At 39.3% G+C, this 26,195-nt stretch overlaps 2 protein-coding genes and 1 pseudogene across 2 annotated transcripts; 1 reads left to right on the forward strand and 2 right to left on the reverse strand.

Annotated features, from left to right (window-relative positions):
- Positions 1-960: 960 nt before the first annotated feature.
- On the reverse strand, positions 961-1,072 carry LOC129669298 (small nucleolar RNA SNORA17; annotated as a pseudogene).
- Positions 1,073-11,530: 10,458 nt separating this feature from the next.
- On the forward strand, positions 11,531-12,520 carry LOC129669229 (olfactory receptor 2D3-like). Its single transcript, XM_055597395.1, has one exon. It carries the CDS (start codon positions 11,564-11,566, stop codon positions 12,518-12,520), a length of 957 nt encoding a protein of 318 aa, XP_055453370.1. The 5' UTR covers positions 11,531-11,563.
- Positions 12,521-18,858: 6,338 nt separating this feature from the next.
- Positions 18,859-19,809, reverse strand: LOC129669227 (olfactory receptor 2AG2). The gene has a single exon (XM_055597393.1). It carries the CDS (start codon positions 19,807-19,809, stop codon positions 18,859-18,861), a length of 951 nt encoding a protein of 316 aa, XP_055453368.1.
- Between the last annotated feature and the right edge of the window lie 6,386 nt (positions 19,810-26,195).

Raw genomic sequence — 26,195 nt, forward strand, 5'->3', positions numbered from 1 at the left:
AGTCAATGCTACTTATCTGTTGGAAATTTTCTCAAGAAGCACTTGTCTTGTCTGTTTGGGATCTTTCCAAGGCTGAGAGCCAGCATTACTGAGGAGTGTTTCACTTGGCGCGCTGCAGTGACGCTGCCATTGGGCAGAGTTTGGTCAAGTTTATCAAGCTCTCCTCCTGTGTAGATCCTCCCGTGTGGTCTGCTGTGAAATCTTCATGATTCAATATGAATGTATGTTAAAACTGACACATTTAAGATGGAACCTGAAGTAAACACTGGAAGAAAGCAAGTAATCTGAATGTGTAGCAACTGACAGTAGATGAAGAAAAGTTATTCTTAGTGTTAGAAGGAGGAGGGATGGCAAGACTATCCACTTAAGAAATAAATCTTACAAACTGACTTATAATCCACTTAAAGTTTGTTACATATAATCTACCATATGTTTTAATTTCTTTTTAATTTTTTTAAACTTTTTATTGGTTCTTTGTGAATTTCACACCATGCACTTCAATCCCCACTTATCTCCTTCCCCTGTCACACCTGCTCCTCCACCCTTGCAACTATCCCTCAAGAGAGAAAAAAAATCCCATGTGGAAGTTGTAGCGTGTCACAGTGTATCCCACAGTACACCCTTCTGTCCACGTTCCTTTGCTTTCAAGTGCTCATTGCAATGACGCTTTGGTCTGGTATGAGGCCTCTGGCTTCTGCTACTCTATCAATACTGGAGCCTCACTGGGATGCTTCTCAGATATCCTGGTGTTGCCCTGTGTCATGGAGATCCTGGAGTTTTGGATCTGTAGGACCAGCCCTTTCCTATGCTCCAGCAGAGCATAGATGGGGTAGATGTTGGGGTGGGCCAGTTGAAATCCCTGAATCTGGGCCTGGTGTTGGACCAGTGATTGGCCATCTCAGGCTAGCTGGGCCCTCTGCTGCCAAACTGGTGGTCATCTCAGGCTTGCTTTTTTCAGAGAATGTTAGGCTACTCATCATTCAGATGTTCAGAGGTCAGAGCACTCTCCTCTCTGCCCCCTGCCGACGCACATGTGACACAGGAGCCACACCTACAGAGCTCTAGTGGTTGGTTTATTTTCTATTAAGATAGACCCCTGCTGTGTAGCCAGGTTGGCCTCAGACTTTGAAGTCTCCTAACTCACTTTCCCAACTGCCATGGTTATAAGCATATGCCACCACACCTAACGTATCAAGTAGTTTGAACTAAACATTGGAATTAATTTAAGCTTTAACGGTGACCTATTGGTCACCAATGCAGACCGTCAGCCTTGAAACTGTATGTACACAAAAATGGACTTAACAGGCTGCATTTATATATATTTGTGCATATACACACATGCATGCAATAAATATAAATGACGAAAAAGACGCTATCAACTTGAGGATGAAATAGTGTGAGAGGGGCTAGAGGGACGGTCTGGAGAGAGGAAAGGAAGGGGAAAATGGCATAATTCTATTTCAATTGAAACACTAAAAATAAAAATACGTTTTTAATGTTTTCTGTTAAGTCTTGCATATTTATCAGCCTAAGATAGAATCAATGTGCTAGTTCCTTAGCTAATAGAAATGATTTATCTTTCTTTGATTATTGGATTAAACAATGGCAGTGTTAGAGCAATGTCTCATTATACGAAAAATTGGCATTCATGGTGAACTATAGTTTGCTTAGAGTCTATGTATCTACTTAAACTTTTATCTTTTTAATAAAGTTTGCAATCAAGAGAGATTTATAGTACCTGTTTATAAGCCTAATTCAAAAGCTCTTGTCATAAAGTGCAAGCTCAAGGGAACCTTTTGTTTACATCAGCTCCTAGGATCTCATTTTAAATAAATTCCTCTTAGGAAATTCCTCTGTTCAGTCCCTGGGAGAATTTAGGTGTGTATCTTCGAGATAGGTGGTTGGACAAGGTTCAGGATGGGGAAAAACTCCTAAGTGCCTAGGAATAAAAATACAGTGAGAAATGTTTGGATGTATTCTGGCTTTCACACTGAGTCCACTGGTCTCTTGCTAGTGACCCAGCTACTCTGAGCACTCTTAAGGATAGTCCACAGGTGAGACCTGGACTTTGTCAAGGTGTGTTCACCTCATTAAGGTTCTGCTAGTCTTCAAGGAATTAGCTTTTCTGCTCCAGCATCATTTTCTGTCCTTCCTTCCTTTTCTCCCTCTCCTCTCCTCTCCTCTCCTCCCTCCCTTCCGTCCTTTCCTATCTTCATTTTTCTCCCTTAGTCCTTTGCTTTTTGCACATAACAGCACAGAGTCCTCCTATAGACATCTGCAGGAACCATATCCTACAAAAAACGTTGCCATATATTTTTTGGTTAACAGCCTCTCATACTTACTTTATATTATTACAGCTACACCCTATCAGACATTCCCCAGACCTTTGCTAGTGTATTTCTGTCTTTTCCAATCTCTGGCAAACAGGAGGCAACAGGCAAACGTAGATTCTCGGTTTTGAAAATCCACGTGTCTAGAAAATTGCTTACCGTAAAGGTCTCAGGGACAGCAGCTACTTGAGAGCTTTTGTTCCTGTTAAATCTGGTGTTATGCTCTGCCATTTTTGTCACGATGCACACATTGTACACTGTTCTTATAAAGCGATATTTCTTTGTTTTTCCCTCAAAATAGATGAGCACACCCAAACAAGTATGTCTCATTTTTCCTGCCTGCCATTCCCGGGTACATCCCATTGTCTAATCGGTTTTATGTTTTTTATACTTCACTCATAAATAAAATGGAAAAAATTAAACGTATGTAGTAGAAATATAATAGTGCAAGTATTAAACTATCAGAAACTGAAAAATACAAAAGAAAATAACTCAGCTTAGTGGTGTTAGTAAAAACTTGGCTAAGGAGGGTGTCAGCAGAGGAAAGTATTGCTAGATGACTAAGGATGTATCTAGTTCATAAAGCAAGAAGTCAAATTTAGATGGGGAAACCTTAGAGACAAGCTCAGGTCCATGCTTGAGCCTGACACGGACACTGAATGAGAGGCAAGAGATGGGAGAAGCAAGCTTGTGGACCTCTGCAGCCAGTCAGAGATGCTGTGTGGTGAAAGTATATGTTCGAATAAGGCCCACACAGAAGAACTTAAGGAATTGGTTTAAATAGGAGAATTTCAAATGGTAAGATTGGGATTTTAAAAGATTGTTCTAATATATGTTAATGCATTGTATTTGGCAACACAGGAGGCAGAAACATGATAGACGTAAAATAAACAGAATCTAGAGAATTGGAAACTCAGAGAAGGATGCACTAGGAATACATAGAGAAATGCAAGTAATATGTCACAACTCTTTAAATTGCATGAGAAGCATCAAGTCAATATAGGAAGAAAGCAAAACTGTCATTTTCAGTGTAGGAGACTATTTTATTCATTGTGTATGTGTTACAGAAAAAAATTATTGAGTATAATAGCTTCTCTTTGGTTGTCTTTATCTGAAGCTGATTGATAAAATGAATGTAAAATATGCATTTGTTCATGTATAATAAGGAATTTATACTTACTCGTATTCTAGAAAACTAAAAGTTATCATGGGTCATATTCCCATTTGATGTTTATATAAAATAATGTGTTTTCCTTAGCAAGCAGAAAAATTATACTAATATCTTCATTTTTAATATTGGAACTAGTCTAAAATATCTAGGCTAAAAGATGGTATATTAATTCAGAGAACTCAGAATCAAACCAAGTTGTATGTCTCCAAAATTTAGGTCATTGACATCGTCTTCTTTTCCCATTAGGTATATATGTACTTTTCTACCAGGTATGGACATTTTTCAATATTTTAACTAATTTTCAAAGATGCATAATACAAAGTTGCATTTGTGAACCAGAATTCTGATGGCGAAAAATTTTTCCAGTTGCTTGCAGCAAATTAAGAATTGCCAAATAAACACATAAATAAATAAATAAATAAATAAATAAACAAATAAATAAATAAATAAGTTAATTAAATTAAATAAAAAAAGAATTGCCAATCATTAAATGACAACTGAAGTCAGAGGGGGTAGAAGAGATTATACACCGAGATGTGTAGGCTCAGAAAGTGACAAAAGGAGGAAAAGGAGCAAAAAGAAAAGGAGGATAAAAAGGGAGATAAAGAAAAGGCAGTGTCATCAGGAGAAAAAAAAATGTCTAGGCCACAGAAGAGGACATGATAGCCAGTCCTGAAGATACTTGATAAACCAGGATCAGATGGAAGGGGAGGAGCTCCTCCCCAATCAGTGGACTTGGAAAGGGGCAGGGAGGAGATGAGGGAGGGAGGGTGGGACTGGGAGGGAATGAGGGAGGGGGCTACGGCTGGGATACAAAGTAAATAACCTGTGATTAATATAAATAAAAAATAAAATGAAAAAATGTCTAAGTGAAGTTGAATACAGTGCCACACTTTAAAAGTGACTGACATAAAACGAGGAAAACAAATGCAAAAAGAGGTATATGCAGCCATCGAAATATCACCTGGAGCTTGTTGGAGACACGGGCAACATATTCCTTAGAAATCTTAGTGTGAAAGATAAGCTTAATGCTTGTTTGCTTTTCCTCTTCTCTGTTATTTCTTTATTAGGAGAAATGATAAGCATAGAAGTAGCAGGTGATGTGTTTCTTAAGGAGGAGTGATACAGAACCCTTACACACGGTTCGAGTTTTAGTGCCCTTTGTCTTACAGGGATCCCTATTCACCCACCCTAGTTATTAGTCTTTTAAAACACCCTAGTGTAAGGAGTCATGTTCCACCAGAACTGTTTCCACAAATTATAAACCTAATTTCTTCCCTGCTTACACCGCTCTGATCCCACAGGTCCCTTTTAGTGATTTCATGCCATGGAGCAGGGTTCTGTTTCTGGTGATCTGAAGCCTTATGCTGGCTTCCCCGCTTTTTTCCTTCAAGGTTTGGAAGGACAGAGAAGATTCATATCACACACAGAAGAACAGTTTCCTGGAATGTGTTTTCTCTATAATTGAGGTAACAATATTCGACATATTCTATATTTTATTTATAACAGGCTGACACTTTTTTCCATGTTTTCCTCTGAGTAAGAAGTATGCTGAGACTCAGATTTATATAGTCATCCTTAAATTTGTCACACTTGTGTGTATATATGAATAGATCTTTTCATCAAATTTGTAAATTCTTAACCATTATCTATTCAATTGTTCCTTGTACTGTGTCTACTCTTTTCTTTTCCTCTGGGACTTGTTAAATTTTTGATATATTTATATTTCTCACTCCTTATTTTGTCTTTACAACCCACTCTTTTCATATCTTCTTGTTAACTAATATTCTCTTCCCTGTGTATAAGCTCTGTTGAAGATCTTCTACATCTACTTTAATAATTCAGTTTTTAAGATATGAAAAATCATTGCTTCTTCTTTTAGTGATTTTTGGTTTTCTGACTAAATGTTCTATTCTGTTTTTTGTTATCATGGATATAGATGGTTTATAATATTTAAATATGATGTCTAATAATTGCATTATCATGTTTCCTATATTATTCCATGTTATTTTTTTTTCTTTTCGTCTCTCAGTTTTTGTTCTGATTGTATGTTATGCTTTGTAATTATGGTTTGTTGAGTACAAGACATTGTGCATGGATATTGCAAAGCTGGCTTAGGTTTCTCAGTGTTACCCACCTGTGCAGAGAATGTGTTTAGATTCTGTCAGGGAGTTAAGTAAAGGGTAGACTGTTTCATGTAAAGCACAGTGTGTTTCTTTTCACTGGGCAGTTTGTATATTTTCAACTCATTTCTTACTCCAAGATCATCACAAATAAGACTTTAAATATTAGATTAGTGTCACTTAAATTTAGGAAGACTCATGCTGTAGTTCTTTTTAAAAAATAATTTTAATATTTAGTTAGTTACCTTTTTCTCTTTTTTAATACAATTTTTATTACAATTTATTCACTTTGTATCCTAGCTGTAGCCCCCTTCCTCATCCTCTCCCAACCCCACTCTCCCTCCCTCATCTCCTCCCATGCCCCTTCCCCAGTCCACTGATAGCAGAGGACAGTTCTTATCTTGTGCCTCCCACTATTTTAAGACTGTTGAAGGCTTCCTTAACATTTTACTTCCTGGATGCCCACAGTCCATAAATACCTTATGGGGAAAAAATAGTACCACTGGGTTCACCACGCTGTGATGCTTCCATTTCCAAGATTTTGTCCTTAGGGCCGTTCTAGTCTCGGAATTGTTTGCACTAGAGGAGTGGGTTGGCCACAGTTACCTGCAAAATCGTTAGAACTGGGCTGTGTTCTGTGGGTTTGTATTTTTGTAACAGTGTCATCATATGGCTCATCCTTTAATGTGTAACTGGAGCTATATTATTTGATAAAAACCTCACTTAGTGGTCAAGAATTTTTTTTGTTTAATGTTTGCCTATGGATCACCTGCTATTATATTTCTTACTTTGTATTTTTAATTAAAAACAACATTTTGTTAATTACACTTTATTTACTTTGTATCCCCCTGTAGTTCCCTCCTTCTTTTCCTCCCAATCCCTCCCTTCTCCATGCATGCCCCTCCCCAAGTCCACTGGTAGGGGAGGACTTCTTTTCTTTCCTTCTGATACTAGTCAATTAGGTCTCATCAGGACTGGCTGCATTGTCTTCCTCTGTGGCCTGGTAAGGCTGCTCCCCCCTCAGAGGGAGGTGATAAAAGATCAAGCCAATCAGTTCCTGTCAGAGACAGTCCCTGTCCCCATTACTATGGAACCCACTAGGAGACTGAACTGTCATGGGCTACATTTGTGCAGGGGTTCTGGGTTATCTCCATGCATGCTAAAATAAAAAAAAAAAAAGAATGATAGTGTAGAAAAATATAATGGATTAAAGTAGCACCTGATACCCTACTAACTGATACCCTTTAAAAGAAAAAAAAGAAATGTTCAATATCCTTAGTCATCAGGGAAATGAAAATCAAAACAACCCTGAGATTTCACCTCACACCCATCAGAATGGCTAAAACTAAAAAGTGACAGCACATGCTGGAGAGGTTGTAGAGAAAGGAGAACCTTCCTCCACTACTGGTGGGAATGTAAACTTGTGCAAGCACTCTGGAAATCAATCTGGCGCTTTCTCAGACAACAAGGTATAGTGCTTCCTCAAGATCCAGCCATACCACTCCTAGGTGTATACCCAAAAGAGGCTCAAGTACACAATAAGGACATTTGTTCAACCATGTTTGTAGCAGCCTTATTTGTAATAGCCAGAAGCTGGAAATAACCCAGATGCCCCTCAACTGAGGAATGGATGCAGAAATTGTGATACATCTACACAATGGAATACTACTCAGCAATAAAAAAACAAGGAAATCATGCAATTTGCAGGTAAATGGTGGGAACTGGAAAGGATGATCCTGAGTGCAGAAAGACAAACACGGTATATACTCACTCATATAGACATATAATATAGGATAAACCTACTAAAATCTGTGCACATAAACAGACTAATCAAGAGGGAGGACTCTTGCTAAAATGCTCAATTCCTATCCAGAAAGGCGAAGAGGATGGACATCAGAAGAAGGAGAAAAGAGGGAACAAGTCAGGTGTCTGACACAGAGGACCTCTGAAAGGCTCTGCCCTGCAGACTATCAAAGCAGATGCTGAGACTTATGGCCAACCTTTGGGCAGAGTTCCGGGAATCTTAGGAAAGAAGTGGGAAATAGTAGATCTGGAGAGGACAGGAGCTCCACAAGAAGAGCAACAAAACCAAAAACTCTGAGCACAGGGGTCTATCCTGAGACTGAGACTCCAACAAGTAGCATGAATGAAGATAACCTAGAACACAGATTCAGGGCAATTCAGGGTCCAAGTGGGTTCCATAGTAATGGGAACAGGGACTGTCTCTGACATGAACTGATTGGCCTGCTCTTTGATCACCTACCCATGATGGGGCAGCAGCCTTACCAGGCCACAGAGGAAGACAATGCAGCCACTCCTGATGAGATCTGATAGACTAGGATCAGAAGGAAGGAAAAGAAACCCTCCCCTACCAGTGGACTTGGAGAGGGGCATTTGTGGAGAAGGGGGAGGAAGGGAATGGGAGGGGAGGAGAGAGGGAACTAGAGGGAGGATACAAAGTAAATAAAGTGTAATTAATAAAAAAAATTTTAAAACAACATTTTGTCACAGTATGTGTTTTTATATTCAAATATATTGTAAACTAAACTTAAAAAAACAATAATTACTTAATTAAAAATAAAATAAATAAACACACATGAATGCAATAATAAAATTAAAGTATTTGTCAATTATCATTCTAATAGCCACTTTCTTTTGCTCACAATTCTTTTTGGTTTCATTTGTAAATACAAATAAGCTCTTCAGGGATTCTCATCCCATACATTAGATTTTATCTTAATGCTATTAAATGCTATTGCAAATCACTTTATTTTTATTGTTGGACACAGCAAGGAGGCATGTAGTTCTTGGTGAGGCTGACAGTTGAAGACTATGTGGCAGGATGTACAGAAGCATGTTGAGTATTTAGATCGACACTTGCTGAAGTTCTGCCTGCTGTGGCCTTTAGGTAATGTACATCTCTAAACTACCATTTTAATTTTATATTTTACTATTAATTTTCTAAGTGAACATAAAACCTGAGGAGCTTTATTATGTTTGTGATTATGTGGTTATATTTTGTTCTTATTCATCCCCTCAGCACCGTTCGCTCTCATCCTCCTGGATTGCCTCTTAGGTAGGTCCTCTTCCTCTCCCCCAAATAGGTCCCTTATGCTTTCATGTCACAGTGTTACATTATCTTCCTGTTTACCCACACTCTGTTTTCCTATGCTATTTTCATTGTTGTCTTCTCTTTTTTATCTTTCAAAACCATTTTTTCCATCCAGAAAGTTTTAGAAAAAATATAATATAATATGTCAGATAAACCAGTTAACTTGTTTAGACAATCTATTACAGGTGTTTAAGAAGTACTCACTCTATTCTGAAACAGTATAATCTTAGTTGCCAAGTGGCACGTTCTTGAATATGCTTCTCAAGGCTGAAGAGATGGCTTCGTAGTCAACAGCACTTGCTGCTCTTGTAGAGCACAGGAATGGTTCCTGACACTCAACTGAGGTGGCTCACCACCATCTGTGAATCTAGCTTCATGGGGATCCAATGACCTCTTCTGGCATCCGTGGGGATCTGCATGTATGCATGCACACAATGCACAGATACACACATGTGAACATGTGTGTGCACACACTCTCTCATACATTTAGATATGCACACATATTGAAAGACTAAATAAACCTTTAATAAATAAGCTTCATTAAAGTATAGCACAATTTCAGAGAAGTACACAAATTTTAAGTGCAAAGTGGAATGAAATTTTAAATCATGAGTATAATCATATACTTAACTACTATTTTTTTGATTTTTTTAAATTTTAATTTTTATTAATTACAATTTATTCACTTTGTATCCCCCCTGTAGCCACCTCCCTCTTCCCCTCCCAACCCTCCCCTCTCTCCCCCTTCTCTACCCATGCCCCACCCCCAATCCACTGATAGGTGAGGTCATCCTCCCCTTCCTTTTGATCCTAGTCTATCAGGTCTCATCACAAGTGGCTGCATTGTCTTCCTCTGTGTCCTGGTAAGGCTGCTGCCCCCTCAGGGGTAGGTGATTAAAGAGCAGGCCAATCAGTTCATTTCAGAGACAGTCCCTCTTCCCATTACTATGGAATCCACTTGGACACTGAACTGCCATGGACTACATTTGTGCAGGTGTTCTAGGTTATCTTCATTAATGGTCCTTGGTTGGATTATCAGTCTCAGAAAAGACCCCTGTACTCAGAGTTTTTGGTTCTGTTGCTCTCCATGAGTAGCTCCTCTCCTATCCGGGTCTTTCTATCTCCCCCTTCTTTCTTTCATAAGATTCCCTGCACTCTGCCCAAAGGTTGGCTATGAGTCTCAGCATCTGCTTTGATACCCTACAGGGTAGAGTCTTTCAGAGGCTCTCTGTGGCAGGCTCCTGTTCTGTTCCCTGTTTTCTCCTTCTTCTGGTGTCCATCCTCTTTGCCTTTCTGAATGCAGATTGAGTATCTTGGCAGAGTCCTCCTTCTTGATTAGTTTCTTTAGCTGTACAGACTTTAGTATGTTTATCCTATATTATATATCTAATATCCACTTAAGAGTATATAACCTGTGTGTCTTTCTTCTTCTGGGATACCTCACTCAGGATCATCTTTTCCAGTTCCCACAGTTTACCTGCAAATTGCATGATTTCCTTGTTTTTTATTGCTGAGTAATATTCCATTGTGTAGATGTACCACAATTTATGTATCTGTTCCTCAATTGAGGGTCATCTGGGTTGTTTCCAGCTTCTGGCTATGACAAACAAAGCTGTTACAAACTTAGCCACTATTTAAAAAAAAAGTTATCATTCCAGAATTCTATCTCTCATTGTTCCCATATTATTATACCCTTTAGAGGGCAACTCTTTGTACTTTTCTTTGTTTGCTTCTCCAGATAAGGTCTCACTATATATTCAGTTCTAGACCCAGAATCTTCATGGAACCCAATCTAATGAGGAACTCAGGATCCTGACAAAAGTCAGAGATAATCTGTGATTTTCTATCCCGAAGCTCTGAGAGTCCATTCAGAGGATCAAGTCCTTTGCTCAGTCTTGGCTTTGTTCACTTACCAAGTTATGTCCAGGACATGTGAATCTCATTATACAGGTTTTATATAGGTAACATAATCTTTCTTTTTTTTCTCTTTTCACATAAAATAATTGTTCACAGACTAGAGTTACACAGTGCATGGTTATAAAATTTTCTTTTCTTTTACCTTCAATCACCATTTCAATAGTTGTTTTATACTTTAAAATATCTATAGATGAAAAATAAGAAGTAATATGTACAGTTTTTTTTTTGTTTGGGCCACAAATCCTTATTTGAACCTGATAAATACAAACAAACATCTTACTGACATATGTTTTTTTTTTTTATGAGCTGCTATGTGTTTTGAAATCTAAAAGCACAAAATACTTTTTTATTAATAAAGTAAGTTTACTTTATTTTCAGACAGTAAATACAGGAAAATGGAGTTGAACCAAAAGATAGTTTTAAAACTGGAAATATAATTTATAAGTGTAATTGAACTAAAGATACATTTTTAAATATAGATACATGGTAATTTGCTCATCTAACCTTATTTAGATACTAGGATTAAGCACAAAAATCTATATAGCACATGATGTTCATGAATCAAATAGAAAACCAAGGAAAAATGTGCTTAAAATTTCTGTGGAAACTAGATGTGGTGAAGAACATCTCTAATTCCAGCACTTAGGAGGCCAAAGCAGGAGAGTCTTGAGTTCATAGCCATCCCGAGTTACACAGTGAGTTTCTCTCTTAAGAAGAATGAAACAAACAAAACAGAATGTACTTCTTTGGATACAGATACACTACTGTGCAATTTCTCAGGAACTAGCACTTAATGGGAAACAGATGGAAGCTAAGAATCAGGAGGGGGCACTTGCTAACCAACAACCATTTATAAAGGACTGAAACATTGTTTTTCCTTCTAATGACAGGCAAACAGGAATAAACATCAATGGGAGGAGGAAACCAAACTTACATAGCTGAATTTATTCTGCTGGGACTTTCAGAGAATCCTAAAATTCAGATCTTGTTATTCTGTGTTTTCCTGATCGTCTACCTCCTTTCTGTATTTGGAAACCTGCTGATCATAATCCTCATCCAAACTGACTCTCGACTTTATACTCCCATGTACTTTTTCCTCAAAAACCTATCCTTTGCTGACCTCTGCTTCTCTACAAGCATTGTCCCCCAGATGTTGGCCCACTTCCTTTCAAAAAGGAAAACCATTTCCTTTATTGGATGCTCAATGCAGATAGTGGTCTTTCTCCTAGCAGGGTGCACAGAGTGTGCTCTGCTGGCAGTCATGTCCTATGACCGGTACGTGGCTGTCTGCAAACCCTTGCACTACTCCACCATCATGACCCAGACGGTTTGTGTCCAGTTGGCTGTAGTTTCCTGGGTAAGTGGGGCATTTGCGTGTTCAGTGGACAGTGTGTTTACACTGTGTATCCCTTATCAAGGACAGAATGTAATCAATCACTACTTCTGTGAGCCACCTGCCCTCCTAAAGCTGGCTTCAGCTGATACCTACCATGCTGAAATGGCTCTGTTTTCAGTTGGAGTGATTATCCTATTAGCTCCTGTCTCACTCATCCTTGTCTCCTACGGGAACATCATCTCTACTGTGATCCGGATGCAGTCTAGGGAAGGAAGGCTCAAGGTCTTCTCCACCTGTGGTTCTCACCTCACTGTTGTGGTCCTCTATTATGGCTCTGGAATATTTGCCTACATGAGACCCAACTCCAAGACAATGAGTGGAAAAGATAAGGTCATCTCTGTGTTCTATTCAGTTATGACTTCCATGTTGAATCCAATCATTTACAGCCTTAGGAACAAGGATGTGAAAGGGTCTCTCAGAAAGCTCGTTGGAAGACTGTGCACAGTCAAAGGTGGTCATACAGAAATTTAAAAGGTATTTGGGAACTTTCAACTGACAAGGTAGTTCTAGCATCCTCATTCATTCTTTGCTTGCTTCTTTTCTCATACTTCACAAAATGTGTAAATCACATTTTTTGTCTCCCTTGAATGACTTGTGAAGCCACTAACATGCTATCACAAATACAGGAATAACAATTTTAGAAATTCAATAGAAAAAAATAATATGATAATCTATGGCAGAAGAAAAAATACTCTGAGGATTAAAAGTACAGGCCATGGTTTACTGAAGACCAAGAGCGTTTTATGAAATTTACTTTCCTGAGAATAGATTCAGTTATAAGGATATACAATTTCAGCCTCATCAATGGGTTAGAAAACAAACCTAAAGAAGCTGAAGATATGAGCAAAGTCACAGCATGTTCAGCAAGAACACACTGAAAGGAAAGGATTACATGGCAAGAAACAAAGCTTAAGAGAATTGTGGTCAGAGTGCTCACCAGATTAACTAGTTGTGCCATATTCTGCAGATGGTCTGTGTATCATATTGACCAGTTTTCTCTGTAGGCAGACTTAATCTACAGAAATGATCTGGCTATAACATTTCCTTAGGGGTTTCATTTTAGGAACATTAATTTTGACAATTTGTATAATCACAGCACTATAATTTTTCATAATTTACATTCTAGACAACCTGTTAGATCTGTCAGATCCATGATAGTATCTTGTTTTTGTTTTGTTTTGTTTTGTTTTGTTTTGTTTTGTTTTTTGAGACAGGGTTTCTGTGTGTAGCCCTGGCTGTCCTGGAACTCACTCTGTAGACCAGGCTGGTCTTGAACTCATAGAGATCCACCTGCCTCTGCCCCCTGAGTGCTAGGATTACAGGCATGAGCCACCACTGCGATAGTATCTAAGCTTAATGTTCATCTTATCCATTAGTTTTGAATTTGAATGGACTCTTCTTGATTACTGTATACAGGTCTCAACTACTTATATCTGTAAGTTCTCAGTTAATGCATACTTACTGAGAATATTCTATTATAATATCTGATAAGTCTATAATTAGTATTAGTATATATATTATATTAATAAGTATAATTAGTATTATACTCTAATTAGTATAATAAGTCTATAAAAGTATTATAATTATTACACTTTATAAATTTGAATATTTATATCTTGTTTTACAAAAAGCTTAAACAGAGATCACAGAGTAGCCATCTGGAATGAATTAGGTACCAACAATTATAATTACAATTAAACAAACAATTAAACAAAGACTAAGGCAAAAAATAATTATTAGGAACAGTGACAGAACAAATTAAATACTGATTAATTTTGCTGGATGGTTTCTGTGAGAGTCTGATGACAACAGCATCATGGAGAATCTTATTAATGAAAGAAATCTGATTACATAGAACAGGATTTGTCTGATTACATCTCAGACAAATGCAGACTGCACATGTGGGATAAATAAAGCTTGGAAATTCCAAACAACATGGGAAAGCACTGTTTGGGGAGAGAGAAGGCCTTAATCACGGGTCTTAGAATGAAATCTAGTAGTAGAACCAGTGTGTGGCAGATCCCACACCTCCTATGTATGGGAGGGTTTATGGAAGTGTTATCCAGTAGTTGAGAAAGTTGCCACCACCTCTTCCTCAGTCTTGTGCAGAATGGTACAAAGCAATACCTCATCTTCTCCGGTTCTAGCATCTGCTCTGTCTGGTATCAATGGGAGCTGTGTAGTGGTCCAGAGCCATGAGTACACCATAGAAGGAGATAGTGTAGGCCTTGGTGGAACTAGATTTGCAGGTCTATGTGCTCCAAATGTTACTTAATGGTATTGTGTTGTCAACCATGTGAGTGTCCACTCCATGCCTTCTCTAACCACAGGCAACATGACAGAGAAAATAATTATCCACTTGCTGGTGAAAAACAGGTATGCAAAAAGTTATAAGCTTGGAATTAGCTTATCTACAATAGAACCCAGCACCAGATAGAATTCAACAACATTTCCAAGGACCAGCACTGTGGATGAAGGTTTTGACCTTGACATGACTTCTAGGGGCTTACAGGAGAGGGTGACCCATTTAGATACTCTCCTAACTCATTCTGAACAATATGCCAAGTGCAGATTTGGTACAAATTTAGGCTTAAGGCACTGTCTAGTATGAAAAAAAATGGCAAAACATCAATTACTGACTCAGCACAACTGTATGTAAGGTACCACTTATTGCTAAAACTACTTTGTCACCCATACCCTGAGAAACTGAGCAGCCTTTCTAGAAATGGAGATAAATAAAGCTGTTGTGAAGACTGCAACAAACACCCAATCATCAATGAAGACGATGATGACAATGAAGACAATGTTGTACATTAACAAGTACTAGGATTTTCAATCCTTGTAAAACAGGAAAACTAAGATGTTAGAAATAGAACTTATAGCAACTAACATGAGTGAAATTCTGGACAAATAATTCAAAACAGCTGTTTTAAGAAAACTCAATGAGGGATGGAGAGGTGGCTCAGAGGTTAAGAGCACTGGCTGTTCTTCCAAAGGTCTTGGGTTCAATTCCCAGAAACAACATGGTAGCTCACAACCATCATATAACGATATCTAGTGCTCTCTTCTGGTGTGCAGATGTACACACAGATAGAACATTGTACATAATGAATAAAAATGTTTTTTTTAAATTTTTTATTAATTACACTTTATTCACTTTGTATCCCCTCTGTAGCTCCCTTTCTCCTTCCCTCCCAATCCCGCTCTTCCTTTCCCACTTTCCACACATGCCCCTCCCCGGGTCCACTGATAGGAGAAGTCTTCTTTTCCTTCCTTCTGATCCTAGTCTATTAGGTCTCATCAGGAGTGTCTTCCTCTGTGGCCTGGTAAGGCTGCTCCCTCTTCAGGGGGAGGTGATCAAAGAGCAGGCCAATTAGTTAATGTCATAGACAGTCCCTGTTCCCATTATTATGGAACCCACTTGGACCCTGAACTGCCATGGGCTACATCTGTGCAGGGGTTCTAGGTTATCTCCATGAATGGTCCCTAGTTGGAGTATCAGTCACAGAAAAGACCCCGGTGCCCAGATTTTTGGTTCTGTTGCTCTCCATGTGGAGCTCCTGTCCTCTCCAGGTATTACTATTTTCTACTTCTTTCATAAAATTCCATGCACTCTACCAAAAGGTTGGCTATAAGTCTCAGCATCTGCTTTAATACCCTGCAGGGTAGAGCCTTTCAAATGTTTTTAAAGAAAACTCCATGAACTTCAACCAAAACAAAAAACAAAAAACAAAAAAAAAAACAAAAACAAAAAACCCAAAACAAACAAACAAACAAAAAAACCAAAAAAACAAAAAACAAAACCACAATTTAGTTGTCTAGCCAGGAAACTTAACAGAATGATTTAAGTAATTTTAAAAAGGAAAACAATCAGAAAACCTGGAGCTAAAATGTGTAACTAAGAGGCATTAAGACATTACAGAACATGCCAAAAGCAGAATGCACCAAACAGAAGAAAGAGTGAAACAAAAAAGAGGTTATTTGAAAATAATGAGGAAAATTTACAAAACCAGCATCAAAAAAATTTAAGGATACAGAAATTGTGGTACATTTACACAAGGCAATACTACTCAGCAATTAAAAACAAGGAAATCATGAAATTTGCAGGTAAATGGTGGGATCTAGAAAAGATCATCCTGAGTGAGGCATCCCAGAAGCAGAGAGACACACACTTATACTCACTTATAATGGGTTATTAGCCATATAATATAGGATAAGCATACTGAAATCTATACTGCTAAAGAAGCTAAACAACAAGGAAGGCCTTAGGGAAGATGCTCAATCCTCATTCAGAAGGACAAATGTGACAGACATTGGAAGCAGGAGAAGACAGGGAACAGGACAGGAGTCTACTACCGTCTGCCTCTGAAAGACTCTACTGATCAATGCTTTGAAGCAGAGGCTGAGACTCAAAGCCAAACTCTGGGCAGACTGCAGGGAATCTTATGAAAGAAGGTGGGGGATAGAAAGACCTGGAGGGGACAGGAGCTCCTAAAGCAAATCAACAGAGCCAATAAAACTGAGCCCTGGGGGCCCTGCAGAGACTGATACCCCAACCGAGGACCATGCATGGAGAGGACCTATTCAGATGCAGCCCATAGACTCAGTCTCTAAGTGGGTTTCCTAATAAGGGGAAAACAGGGGCTGTCTCCTCCATGAACGTAGTGTCAGGCTCTCTGATCGCCTCCCTCTGGGAGGAGCAGCCTTGGCAGACCACAGAGGAAGACAATGCAGCCAGTCCAGATTAGAACTGATAGGCTAAGGTCAGATAGAAAGGGAGGAGGATCTCTCCTATCAGTAGTCTAGGGGAGGAGCATAGGAGGAGAAGAGGGAGAAAGGGTGGGGTTGAGAGGAGACAAGGGAGGAGGCCACAGCTGGGATACAAATTGAATAAATTGTAATAAATGATTAAAAAAATTACAAGAAAATACCATCAAAAAAGCACATATTCTTGCTAAGGCTTTCGAAGGAGATTTGGGAATGCCAAGTTTGAAGAAAGCTTGTTTAAAGAGATAACAACAACAACAACAATAATAATAAAAACCCCAAACCTAAAGGACTCAAAAATTCTTGGTAGTTGAAAGTTAGGGAATAATCAAATAAACTAAGTCTATCCAAAGACAATCATATTCTCAAAAATATGTTAAGGACAAAACCAATATTTTCCAAACAGAAAGAGAAAACATATACAAAGTATTACAGCTTGCCTGACATAGAATTCTCCGCAGAAACGTCATAAATGAGGAGGGAAGCGAGATAAATTCTGAGCTGAAGAAAAATCTTCTAATCACAGTTACTATGACCAACAAAGCTATTCTTTAGAAATCAGTGAGCTACAAAGACATGACCAGACAAAGAAATCTAAAAGAATTTATACTGCCACATGAGTTCTTTGGCCTGAAAAGAGACTTTGATAGGTAAAAAGAACAATGGAGGTTAGAAAACTCATTGGCATAGAAAGCATTACAAAATAATTCCAAATATTTGCATGTCAACACGGAACATAACCCATTTATATAGTAAGTATAAAATTGAAGATAAAACAGTTAAAGTAATATGTAACATGATATCTCGAGATAAATGTAGGAAGATGTAAGTGCCTGATCAAAAATTCAAAACATGGAAAACAATACAGTACAAACATTGAGGGTTTTACTGGTAGTTTTTATTCTTTTATTACCTCATTTAATCCACACAAAATCACGTGAGATCAGTATTCTCCAAGTATTACTGGGAGATGAACAAACTGGAGTGGAAAAGTGTGATTTTTCTTTTATGTCCAAAGATACACAGACTTAAAAGATTTCAAGGATTTAAACTTAGAGTATGCCTCTCCCTCTCCACTTATAGTCTAAAATATCCCTTCAAATAAGGAGCAAGATTTTTACCTTTTACTATAAAATTACCATGCCAGTAAGATATACAATAAAACAGAACATATTTAAGCATAATTTATACTTTCCTTCCTGTGGGATACAGACATATGCATACTTTAGAATTCATATTTCTTATACTGTTTTGAAACATGTTTATGTATTTGTACATAAATAATTTAAAAATATGCACTCCTTTTAGCACTTAATTGGATATCTTCCATTATATTTATATTCAGATGCTTTCAATTATATTTTATTGATCATACTTTCATTTTAGGCACGGTAAACTACCCTATTAAGTAGGCTGTGAAAGTTCCCAAATAGAAATGCCAGGTTCCATTTTCAAATTCTCTTGCACTATCAATATGATAATGTCTTTATTTACAGACTCATGTTAATGTTAATGTTAATGTTAATGTTAATGTTAATGTTAATGTTAATGTTAATGTTAATGTTTCTCAAGTCTGGAATATATGTCAGTTAGTCTTCACCACTAATTTCTAATTCTAGTTCTGGCACTTGAAGGAACAGTGGAATGTGCTCTGTGTTACTGAGCATTTTGCAATTATTTCATATTGCAAAAAACCAACAGTGTTCCTGCTACTATATGATGTTGAAACAGAAAACAAATCCCTGACTATGTTTGCCTGGTGCTGCACTGGAATGATGCCCAACCATACAACACGCCTAAAACATCTCATCAGAACTTTCTCTTCTAGTCTGTTGTAAATTTTTAAATGTGGGGCTTCCACGACCAGAGTAACATGTCAGATGATTCAGCCTAAGCTCTCTATTCACACCAACTACATAAGAAAACACAATGTGAAAATGTAGCAGTGCATACATCATCTGAGTCAGAGAATAACATTAAATAATGGTTGAATATAGTAATTTGTTTGAAGAAGGAATAGCGAGGGGCAAGCTATGAACCTCCTAAAGGATGGCGTGTGCTGGCAGAATGTGTCTCCCCAGGACTCTCCTTAAGGCACCAGTGACCTCCTTATTCCTCAGGCTGTAGATGAGGGGGTTCAGAGCTGGGGTGACAATTGTGTAGAACACAGAGATGACATTGTCTTGCTTTGGGCTGTGGAAGGAACTGGGCAGGACATACATGAAAGTGGCGGCCCCATAGAACATGCCAACCACGGTCAGGTGGGAGGAACAGGTGACAAGGGCTTTCTTCCTGCCCTCATTTGAGGGCATGTGGACCACAGTGAACAGGATTACTGAGTAGGAGGTAACAATGGCAGAAAGGGGGAGCAGTAGGAATATCACTCCTGTCACATAAACCATGAGCTCATACTGGGAGGCATCTGCACAAGCCAACTTCAACAGTGGAGGAACCTCACAGAGCAGGTGTCTGACTTCCCGGGACATGCAGAAAGGGAAGTGCATCGTGTGCGCAGTATGACCTAGTGCACTGAGGGATGCCAGGATCCATGATGTGACCACCATGAGCCAGCAGACCCTAGGACTCATGAAGATCATGTAGTTCAGAGGATGGCAAATGGCCACATACCTGTCATAGGCCATGAAGGCCAGAAGGAGGTCCTCTGAACCACCCATTGTCATTGCCAAAAACAATTGAAGGGCACAGCCCCCAAAGGAGATGGTGTTGTCTCTCAAAAGAAAATCCACGACGGCCTTGGGAGTGACAACCGATGTGAAGAGGAGGTCGATGAGAGACAGCTGTCGAAGTAGGAGGTACATGGGCACGTGGAGCCGGGCATCCACTGTGATGACCAGGAGCAGCAGTCCATTGCTAGTCAGTGCCAGTGTGTACAGGGCAGCGATTGTGGCACAGAGCAGTTCAGGAGAGCCACTGCCATCCAGAATCCCCACCAAGATGAAGCCGCTTTCCAAGGTGGAGTTCCAGAGTGTCATTCTGAGCCGTCTTTCCTGTTGCCTAGAAACAGATGCTTCCTTAGTAGGAGCCTTTCTAAGGGAGTTCAACCCAATCTGAATTGCCTTAGGGCACTGGGAGATAGCCAGCAAGAATATCATATAGCAACTTTTTAAATTTTCTTAGCTAAGTACAATATCTAGTTTCTGAAATTTTTCACCGAATTTTGGTATATGTTCAATTAAATGGGTAGCAGCACACTGAGAACTCCAAAACATTGAGAATCTTTTTCTTAAGGTGTTAGTTAAATTGTGCGTAGAAAAATATCTTTATAGATAGATATAGTCATGTGTGTCTCCATATTAAACACAGAGTGTTTTTTTAAATTCTGTTTCTGACTGAAGTTTGCTTGTGATTACAATTCAAAATTTAAATATTAATATATAAAATATTTTTATTTTTCCTTTGACTAGAGTTCTGCCTATTCTTGCTGATCTCACTGATAGCTTTCTTGCCAGAAATACTTAGTCTTTGGACCACATGATATCTTGTAGTTTTCAAATGTCCTCCTGTTCTTTATTGACTACTTGCTACTCTGTAGAAGTGAAAAGTTATTCTAAACTGGATGACATGGTGGGCGAGCTTAATGGCCCATTGGTAAGAAGAATACAGAAAATACAGAAGGCATTTGCCTATCTGAAGTCAACAGTAAGATATATTTAGGAGTGGACAAAAAATTCAAATGGCCTACACAGAGGCATGGCAGATATCTATATTTATAGCACATGCTGGATGGTGTGAATTACAAAAGTAAGTCAGGCAGGGAAGGCCCAAAGCCAAACCATTATGTAGGAGTTAGAGAAAGACTGCAAGCGTAAGGATGGACTTATGCGAATACTGAATTCATGTTTTTAGTTCCACTTGAAGAAGGACATGAAGGACATGGGCATCTCTGTGTGTGTGCACGTGTGTGTGTGCATGTGATGGTATCTACGCAGCCTACATTTTAGGAATCTGTGTGTTTCACAGTTGGAGGAAAGAAAAGGGATGCATACTGGAAGAGAAATGGAAAATTTACTACCCAATGTGTCATCACCAGGTGTTCCGATTCCTTCTGTGTTATGTGACTCTGCACCAGTTATTTCAGATCATGACTTTAGGTGAGAGGATCATAACTGAAAGGGCCATATGCTCCAATTCATTTCCTTCACGCAGTCAAAATTTCCAAAGAACCTACAATGTATCAGGAACGTCACTTGATTCGAAAAATAACTGCAAAAGCATGAAAACACATCACACAGAAATCTGTATTATGAATCTTGACTATTGATAGTTGAATTATGGAGAACATAAAAGAGAGGTTTCAGAAAAGGATTTCCTGAAGAAGTATCCCATGAGGTGTTGGTTACACAGGAATATGATCTGGTTAAATCAGAGAGCTCAGTAGTGTGAAAGAGGTGAAAGATAGCACCACGAGGCCAGCGCAGGGAAAGCAGTACAGAACGCCTTCCTGTGTTCTTTACCTCTTGAGCTGTGTACAGACGCTGGCCAGAGCTATGCCCTCTTGAAAACGATGTCTCACAGGTTCCTTGGCACCTAATATTCCCCTTGTTCTATGTCAGATCATATGATATATGATATCATAAAGTCTATTTTATCAAAATGACAGCTCTTACCCAGAAACTCTGCGTGGAAGCCCTTTGATTATCTAAAGCAAAAAGACAAAATCAGAAAACCAAAACAAACCAAATCAAAACAACAAAAACAACAGACATTTTGGGGCAGTGAGTTTCTGTCACATATGAGACTTGAAAATGTTTTGAGGTAGATTTCATAGAAGATGTATAGATAGAAAAACAAAGGGAGAAAGAAAATGACTGGCACATTCTTTAAGATTTCTGTGCTGAGGTATGAACAATATTTCAAAGGAAAGGAGAAGAGCAGGGTTGTATTACTGCTTCCCTCTGAATCAAGATTCACAGTTTTCCTCCTATCCTGATCGTTGTCTCTTCATCCTATCCTCTAAAGAGAAAGAGCAAGACATGCACGTGGAGCTAGAGAGGAAGAATCTGTTTCTGGAAAACAGCTTTGTTAGTATGGTGACCTCACATCAACAGCTGTCAGCAGAGGCCAAAATCACTAGGGTGCAATTCTGTACTTGATGGAAATGGCCAGGAGAAATCAAGGAGAGAGAGCTAAAATTTTGAAAACATGTTTTTATAACTCTCTTCCCTATGTCATTGTTCAGTGTATTTCAATTTAAAAGTTGTTTTCAAATGGCTTTTCTGCCTCCTTCTGAGACTCATAGCCAAACTTTGGGCAGAGTGCACCAAATCCTATGAAAGAAGTGGGAGATAGGAAGATTTGGATGGGGCAGGAGCTCCACAAGGAGAGCAACAGATCAAAAAAATCTGTGCACAGGGGTCTTTTCTGAGACTGATATGCTCCAACCAAGGACCATGCATGAAGATAACCTAGAACCCCTGCACAGATGTAGCCCATGACAGCTCAGTCTCCAAGTGGTTGGGGCATGGGAGGAGTTTTGGAAGGCGGGTGGGATTGGGAGGGGATGAAGGAAGGGGCTACAGCTGGGATACAAAGTGAATAAACTGTAACTAATTAAAATAAAATAAAAATTAAAAAAAATACAAATAAAATTTTAAAAAGTGAAAAAATGGCTTTTCTGAATTATTTTAAATATTGAGCAGAAATGTAGGCAAAAGGAACTTCAGCTGACATTGGACAGCCCTCTTTGTGGTAATGTTCATGTGGGGTCTGATTCAGATGCCAAGAGTGTAGGAAAATTCAAGCATATGGAAACAGAGTTCTGAGTTTTACCAGCCACCCAGCAGCATGGATTCTGGCATCGCAGGTTGGCCCAGAAGGAAAAAAAAATAATTGCAAGTATCCCCAAACATTCAAAGTGGCTCCTGTATGTGGTGTTTAGAGTAAAGATGGAAAGACTGGGGCCTGAAGACTGAGGAATAAGAGACTATTAGGAGTCAGGAGCTTTTGGTGTTGCTGTGTAAAGCTTACAACTCCCACGTATTGCCTAAGTCAGAGACAAAGCCTTACCTCCAACACCAGTAGGCACAGATGTTCAAGATGCTGAAGAAAAAAAGAGGAGTTTTTTTCTGGTGGGGTGCTCTTCAGAGTCTGTGTGGCTGCAATAGATCGGAGGTCAAATGGTCCTGCAGTCACTGCTGTTGCCAGTCCTCACCATGAAGAAGATGAGATCTAAGGCAAGAGCTTGGAAAGCAAGAGGCGGAGTCCGTCAGCATGCTTTCCTTCTCAGATCTGCAAAACACACATTGACTCAGGAGGAGCAACGTTCATCATGATTAGCTAGCTTTGAAATGCAAACCGAAAATAAGAGATTCCATCTCACCCCAATTCAAAACGCCATCATCAAAACAGCAAACAACAGATCCGAATTACTTCAGACCATATCCTTAGATTCTCATTCTCTTCTACCCTGTAGGTGTCTGTGATATAAGAGAAGCACTGTAGGAATTGAAAAGAGGTACGGAGGAGTGCTTAAAGGAGACTGGCAGCTGCCCAGTTTCATCACCCCTGGGGCAGCAGCACCCCAAGCTTTCTCCTGAGGGAGGTCTGGCGGGGCCATCCTCCCAGAGGACGTGACCTCCCAGTACATACTGCTCCCAGAAACTGGATTTTAATGAATCCTCCAAGCATGTCATTTGTCCTGGCACTTTTGTACATGTTATCTGTAAAATTGGCTGTGGGGTCTGAGTTTTTCTGCCCAACATTGTCTTGCTCAGGAGTTCCTAACTAGAGAGTACCAGGACCTGACCCAAATAGCAAAGGTCTCTGTGTAGCTTCTTTCAAGTTACAAAAAATGTTCTGTGGCCCCCGTGAGTGCTCTAATATCCATCTCTCTCCTGTGCCTCTTATAAGGCTTATTAATATTCCAGAGGCTATTAAGTGCATTAGCTAATATCAGGTTTTCCTCTGCTTATCTTTAAGGCTGCTCAATACTGAATTATTTGACCTCACTACTCTGGCTCAGGCCTATTTGTCCTCTCTACCCACAACTGTATGTGCTCAGGTGGTTCTTTGCTTGTGATTTGTGGCTACAGGGCTCAGATTCTAGAACAATACACAGAAAATACCTACACCATCGAGAGTAAGGGGATACAAAGGCCATCCATATGTTATGCCTTGCCCTCCAAGGTCAGCCACGGACCCTGGGAACAATGAGTTTCCTCTGGTAAATTGTCTTTCCTCTTCATCAGAGAGGGCTCAGGACACTAACCAGTGTAATCCCACCAAAAGGGGGTGACTACGGAACACAGGCTAAATGTGATACAGTATGGAAGTTGTAGTTGTATGGGGTCTACATTATTGCTAAACAGGCATGTAAGGGAGGGGCAAGTTGCCAAAGGGAAAAATGGGGGCACTAATAAAACACACACACACACACACACACACACACACACACACGGATTAGGGCTAAGGGTTAGGGTTTCCTGAATTGAGACCCTTTCGAAGTATTCCAATGGACTTCAGAAAAATGACTAAAGTTAAAAAAAAAACCCTAAAATATTTACTGACAATAATGGATCACCTCTCCAGGTAGATAGATCTTTCTCCTCCCAGTGGGTAATGTGATTAAGGTTATCTTAGAGTAGGTCAAAACTGTCTTCCTCCAGCGTTGCTTGGGATTGACGTAGCTCTAAAGAGGGATATGGCCTCTTACATCTTTGTGGGTTCATAGATGTTTCTACCATGCAAACTGAGAACCAGTTTCTCAAGATTTCCAGCTCATTTTTTCAAGCCTGGGAAAAATACTAATAAAAAGTTGGGAAGGGGACATACTGAATCTGACCTGGGAAGGTTCGTTTCTGGCATAAACCAACCACTGCAAAGCACAGTTGAGAAGGCTGGAAGAAGTGAGACATCCCCCACCCAAATGAAGAAAACTACTGTAAAAAGTACCTGGGGAAATGAACAATATCACCACAAGGATCCTTTAAAATCAAGATTAAGAAGTAGTCTTGGAGACTGAGTCTATGGGCTACATCTGAGCAGGGGTTGTAGGTCCTCTCCATGCATGGTGCTAAGGGGAGCAGGGGCTGTCTCTGGCACGAACTCCTTGGCAGGCTCTCTGATCACCTCCCCCTGGGGAATGGGGGTGAAGCCTTGCCAGGCCACAGAGGAAGACAATGCAGCCAGTCCTGATGAGATCTGATAGGCTGGGGTCAGACAGAAGGGGAGGAGGACCTCCTCTATCAGTGGACTAGGGGATGGGCATAGAGGAAGAAGAGGATGGGATTGGGAGGAGACAAGGGAGGGGGCCATAGCTGGAATACAAAGTGAATAAGTTGTAATAAATAATAATAATTAATAAAAAATAAGTGGAAAAAAGAACAGTTTTTAGTCCATTTATTATTGAAAAAATAATGGAAAACTCGAAGGTTAATGTAACTAAGATATCCTTTTTGTTAATTGTTCAGTTTAGTGCATGTATAATCATATACTGTGGAAACTTAACAGGACAGATATATAGATCTAAGTTTTACCCTAGGGAGAAAACTTTTCATATAGGGAGCTTTTGAAATTAAATTGAAAAAGAACCTGGTAACACCTCATAACTTAAAGGAAATACTATTCGAGGATTCACTTTTTACTGTACTGATAGAAACTACATAGGAAAATCTGAATATGTGGGTAGATTGCATTAAATTATAGTGCTTGTGCTCAATAAGAATGGTTACGTTTGTATGGCAGGACACTGCCTGACTGATGTAACGTGATGTTTCCTGGAACAGAGTACTGAAAGCCTGCGCTCAGAACAACCTAAGAACATGTGGGGAGGAAGCACTGGCCAAAGGCTATACATCCTGTGTTGGATGTATAGGCAGGCTTGCCCAAGTCTCCTCACTCCTCATGTCTCACGTGACAGGGTAAATTTCCTCTCAAAATATGAAATTATAAAGTTTGTACCCACAGCCCAAGTGTCTCAACAAACAGGGGAGGGTGGCGATTACTCCACAGTGTCTCCCAAACTGACATATGGTGACATTGTGGACAGGGAAACGTGTACTCAATCCTGTCATCCAAGAGGGACCTACACATTGGTTCACACATTGGTTCAACACCCTTTCCCCTGTCCTTCAATTCTCCTCCTCTTAGCAAAGCTACTCCCAGAGTTACAAGGCCAGTAATTGTGTCTTTTGATGTCAACACTGACTATAGGAATCTCCAAGGGAGTTCCTCCCCCCTCCCAAATTTTAAGTGTAGAAACCAAAAAGCTTCAAAATTCTAGTTGACTATATTCTGGTGGTCAACAGTAATCAAGAATGTAAAATTAATATATACCCTTAAAGAAAATATCTCATCAGTGGGAAATCACCAGCCAAATGATTTTGGAGAATAGGATGACACTTGGCATGAATCCAGCAGA

The sequence above is a fragment of the Psammomys obesus genome, unplaced genomic scaffold (assembly GCF_907164565.1).
Source record: "Psammomys obesus unplaced genomic scaffold, mPsaObe1.curated_primary_1811, whole genome shotgun sequence".
NCBI classification, from domain to species: Eukaryota; Metazoa; Chordata; class Mammalia; order Rodentia; family Muridae; genus Psammomys; species Psammomys obesus.